Genomic DNA, 4,372 nt, shown 5'->3' on the forward strand with positions numbered 1-4,372 from the left:
ACAAGGGACACAAGATAACTGGGGTGCGTCCCAAAACATTTTCCTATGTCCTCCCTTCCTCCACTTGTTCACTACCATCAGTACCAGGAAGTACCAGAGAGGAGGAGAGGAGGGGACTGGAGGAAAGACAATCGGGACGCACCATCCACATCATATATTGCGACGACAAATTTGTCTTCTAACATTGATTTATGCATTAGTTTTACTATGATACCCCCCCCCCCCCCTCACCTGGTGGGCCAGCTCATGGGCGATCACCATGGTAACCCAGAGCCTGTCTGAGGCAGAGGAGGTGCGGGGGTCATAGAGGAGGCTGGTCTCTCTGTAAGTGGTCAGACCCCAGTTCTCCATCGCACCCGACTGGAAGTCTGGGATAGCTATCAGGTCTGAAAGAAGGAGAGAGGGAAGAGAGAGGGAACATGAGGAGAGAGAGAGGGAGGGAGGAAGGAGAGGGGAGAGAGAGAGATAGGGAAGAGGAGAGAAAAGGAAAGAGAGACAAAGTACAAGTGAGAAGGAGAGAAAACGATACAGGTTTGCAATCCACTGAGAATTCAAACCAAAATACTTGTGACAGGTAGTTGTAGTTAGGTAGTGGCTAGTGGATGTAGAAAGGTAATTAGCAGTAAAATCTTTAAATCAACTCTAAAAACTACAGGCAACCAGTGAAGAGAGGCAAGGGTGGGAATAATGTGGTCTCATCTCTTTGAATTAGTTAAAAGCTTAGCAGTAGCATTTTGTCCCAGCTTGAGGTGAGAATAGCCCTGAGTATAGGGAGTTACAATAATCTAATTGAGAGGAAATAAAAGCATGAATGATTATTTCAAGGTCTGTAAAAGAAACGAAGGATGTAATTTTAGCAATGTTCCTCAGCTGGAAAAAACAAGATTTTACAACAGATAGGAGGTTGTAGTTAACTAGTTTAGGTAGGGGGTAGGGGATGTTGTAGTTACCTAGTTTAGGTAGGGGGTAGGGGATGTTGTAGTTACCTAGTTTAGGTAGGGGGTAGGGGATGTTGTAGTTACCTAGTTTAGGTAGGGGGTAGGGGAGGTTGTAGTTACCTAGTTTAGGTAGGGGGTAGGGGAGGTTGTAGTTACCTAGTTTAGGTAGGGGGTAGGGGATGTTGAAGTATTTCTCGTAGAAGTCCAGCAGTATGACTGCAGCCTCCAGAGCATAGTGGGTCTGCTGAATCTTCTCAGGGGCCGCATACACAGACACCTGCAGCACAGACAGACATGATCCACTCATTACACACACACACACACACACACACACACACACACACACACAGACACACACACACCTGTCTCCAGTGTGTTCCTACCTGTACTCCTGACGACGTCACTGCGCTGATGGATTTGAAGTCACAGATGACGAATGCCACCAGGTAGGAACTCATCCTCACACTCACAGCAAACTGGTCCTCCACCACACCCTCAGCCAGCTTCACACTCCGCTTCTGTAAAACACACACACACACACACGCGCGTGAGCACAAACACACATACTCACACACACATATACTGTATTGAAATGTATACTCATTGGACAAACCAACACACAAACACACTCACTCTAGGCATGTTGGACAGGGCAATGTGTCTGGGGCTCCTTCTGATGTTGATGGAGTAGTTAGCCTTGAAGCTGGGCTCGTCGAAACAGGGGAAGGCCATCCGGGCACTGGTGGGCTCAAAATGAGTAGATGCCAGGGTCCTAGAGAGAGAGAGATGGAGACAGAGATACATAACAGGGTTATGGAAATACACACACAGACACACACACACAAACACAGGTTTAACCCTAAATCTAAACCTAACCTTTGACCCCTAACCCTAACCTTACCCTATAACCCCAGAACAAATCCTAGACCTAACCCTAAACCTATAACCCCCCCACACACAAACACACAAACAAACACACACATACACACACTCATACACGCCACCTTGTCTCCCCTGTGCTGGTTCTGTAGGTGCTCCTGTAGAACCCATAGAACCCATCTCCAAGCTCTGCCTCGAACTCCAGATACAGGAAGTACTTCTCCCCGGCGCTGAGCACTCTGGGAGAGAAGATGGCTGCCTGCTCGTGGGCAGGGTTATGGAGCACTGGCAGCACCTAGAGATAGAAGAGGTAGACCACACACACATACAGATCTGGAACCAGCAGAAGGTGTCCTCCCTCCCTCTCGTTAAACACATGTTACCGTTTAGCTTTATATGTGTAGCTGTGTGTGTGTGTGTGTGTGTGTGTGTGTGTGTGTGTGTGTGTGTGTGTGTGTGTGTGTGTGTGTGTGTGTGTGTGTGTGCGTGTGTGCGTGCACGGGTGAAAATAAAAGCCCAGTATTCTAAACTGCAGTTACACACCCCTGTGTGTGAATGATGAGGTCGTGGTGATGTCATCAGTACCTGGTCAGAGAGGTGGGCCAGGTTTTGGTCCAGAACGGTCCCTGTGGTGATGCTCAGCCCCTTGCTGTGCAGGACGACCCAGTTGGTGTCGTTCAGGACCAGAACCTGTATGCGAACGGAGCCGGAGAAACTCAGCGTGGTCAGGTTGGGTTGCAGGAGCAGACGGTAATGCAGAGGGACGATGTACCTGTCACAACCAGGACCACGCGGTTACAACCACACCACAACCACAAGATCAGATTCATGGAACCGGACCATAACCACACTGTCACAAACCACAACCTACACCACACCCGTTCGCTAACAGCATTCAGACCAGTACCCAGGCAGACGCAGGCGGCTCCAGGGGAAGGACAGGCCGCTGCTCCCCAGGGAAGAGCGCTCCGTCCTGGGGTTAAGAGGAGGGTCTGAGACGGGGGGGTCCTGAGGCTGGGTGGGCTGGGACCCAGACGGACACAAAGACAGAGAGAGGAGGAGCAGGACCAGCAAGCGGACCTGGACCCGGACCAGGACCATGCTGGCAGCGATGAGATGTTACTGGTTGAGATAAGGAGCGGAGATCACCATGGGAAATCTGAGACAGGGTTCTGGGAACAGGCTTCACTAGACCGATCTAGAAATGCCCAGCAGCTCTGTCTTCAACCTCAGGACGAGAGGGAAAGGTAACAGATAAGAAGTGAAAGTTAGTTTGCCTCCATACTACCGCAACACCGTTTCACACTCTTCTCTTGTTCACCGTTACTGATTGAAACAAACTACGACCTTAAAGGCACATGAAACAAAGTGTTCCATGTAAACAAAGGAGATCCACTGCCCAACACACGAGAACACAGAAGGACAGGGCTATTATTGGAACAGAGTACTACCACAGTTCAGACTCATGTGTGCACACACACACACACGCTAAGCTAATTTACTTTGATATTATTAAGAGAAGTTCTATCACCTGAGTCAAGAACAGAACTCACATTGCTGTGGTGGTGTCCTGACTGGAGGAGTTCAGGGTTATCTTGCTGTTTTAGCTTTGTATTCTTTTACCTCAATTCAGCTGCATCATTCTTCCTTCTTATTTCCCCGCTCTCTCTCTCTCTCTCTCTCTCTCTCTCTCTCTCTCTCTCTCTCTCTCTCTCTCTCTCTCTCTCTCTCTCTCTCTCTCTCTCTCTCTCTCTCTCTCTCTCTCTCTCTCTCTCTCTTCGGTTAGGCTAGCTTTCATTTTCTCTTTCTAGTTCCCGCCCACTCTCCAACACGCAACAATGTGTGTGCTGTTCTGTACAGAATGAAAGTTGCAGTGCTGTTTCTTTCAGACCTTTCACTGTTGAAAATAAGAATATCTATCATGTATAGTTCTTTACAAGTACATCTACAAGCACATTTACCATTCTTTTTGTGTGTGTGTGTGTGTGTGTGTGTGTGTGTGTGTGCCTGTGTACCTATGGGGTGTGATTAGTGCCAGCACACCATACTGAAACGCTTGACTTGCGCCTACTTAAGAAGACGCGATGACATCAAACGTCTAAACGCACGTGTATAATTTCCATTGACAAACAATGGAGAGACAGACGTCTCTTAGCTGTAACGTACCTGTAACGCAGACGCTGTGCACATGTTGTTTACACGAATTGCGCATCGTGTGCGTGACGGCAACACTACAGGTTAGATGCGCCTCACATATGCGACACCAACACTACACATGACAGCATAGGCGATTTTACCCTCTGAGAGTCGGGGGGGCAACATTTTGACGTGAGAAAAAAAAAAAACTGTTCTGCCATCTCGTCCCATCTATTGACAAAGAATACCAGTTGTGAACAGTATGCTAATGAGAAATCCGTATGACAATTCAATATGTACAACGCATCAAACTCCATCTAGACACCACGAGCATGTTAATATGACTTTATGACCGAGCACTAGGCCATACCCAACATCACACTGCAACTGCCTGCTGGTGCTGGCTTCCTCGCCGATGG

At 48.3% G+C, this 4,372-nt stretch overlaps 1 protein-coding gene across 1 annotated transcript in view; it reads right to left on the minus strand.

Moving 5' to 3' along the window:
• Positions 1 to 2,918, minus strand: part of erap2 (endoplasmic reticulum aminopeptidase 2) — a gene marked incomplete at both ends in the record, with an annotated part of 8,248 nt that extends 5,330 nt beyond the window's left edge. Inside the window, 7 exons of the mRNA XM_084457489.1 lie at positions 232 to 386; positions 1,095 to 1,215; positions 1,322 to 1,456; positions 1,572 to 1,710; positions 1,943 to 2,112; positions 2,403 to 2,589; positions 2,725 to 2,918. Of these exons, the coding sequence (XP_084313615.1) occupies positions 232 to 386; positions 1,095 to 1,215; positions 1,322 to 1,456; positions 1,572 to 1,710; positions 1,943 to 2,112; positions 2,403 to 2,589; positions 2,725 to 2,918 (1,101 nt within the window). The remainder of the gene's footprint in view (positions 1 to 231; positions 387 to 1,094; positions 1,216 to 1,321; positions 1,457 to 1,571; positions 1,711 to 1,942; positions 2,113 to 2,402; positions 2,590 to 2,724) is intronic.
• Between the last annotated feature and the right edge of the window lie 1,454 nt (positions 2,919 to 4,372).

This window comes from Borostomias antarcticus (assembly GCF_949987555.1).
Source record: "Borostomias antarcticus genome assembly, chromosome: 23".
Taxonomy (NCBI): domain Eukaryota; kingdom Metazoa; phylum Chordata; class Actinopteri; order Stomiiformes; family Stomiidae; genus Borostomias; species Borostomias antarcticus.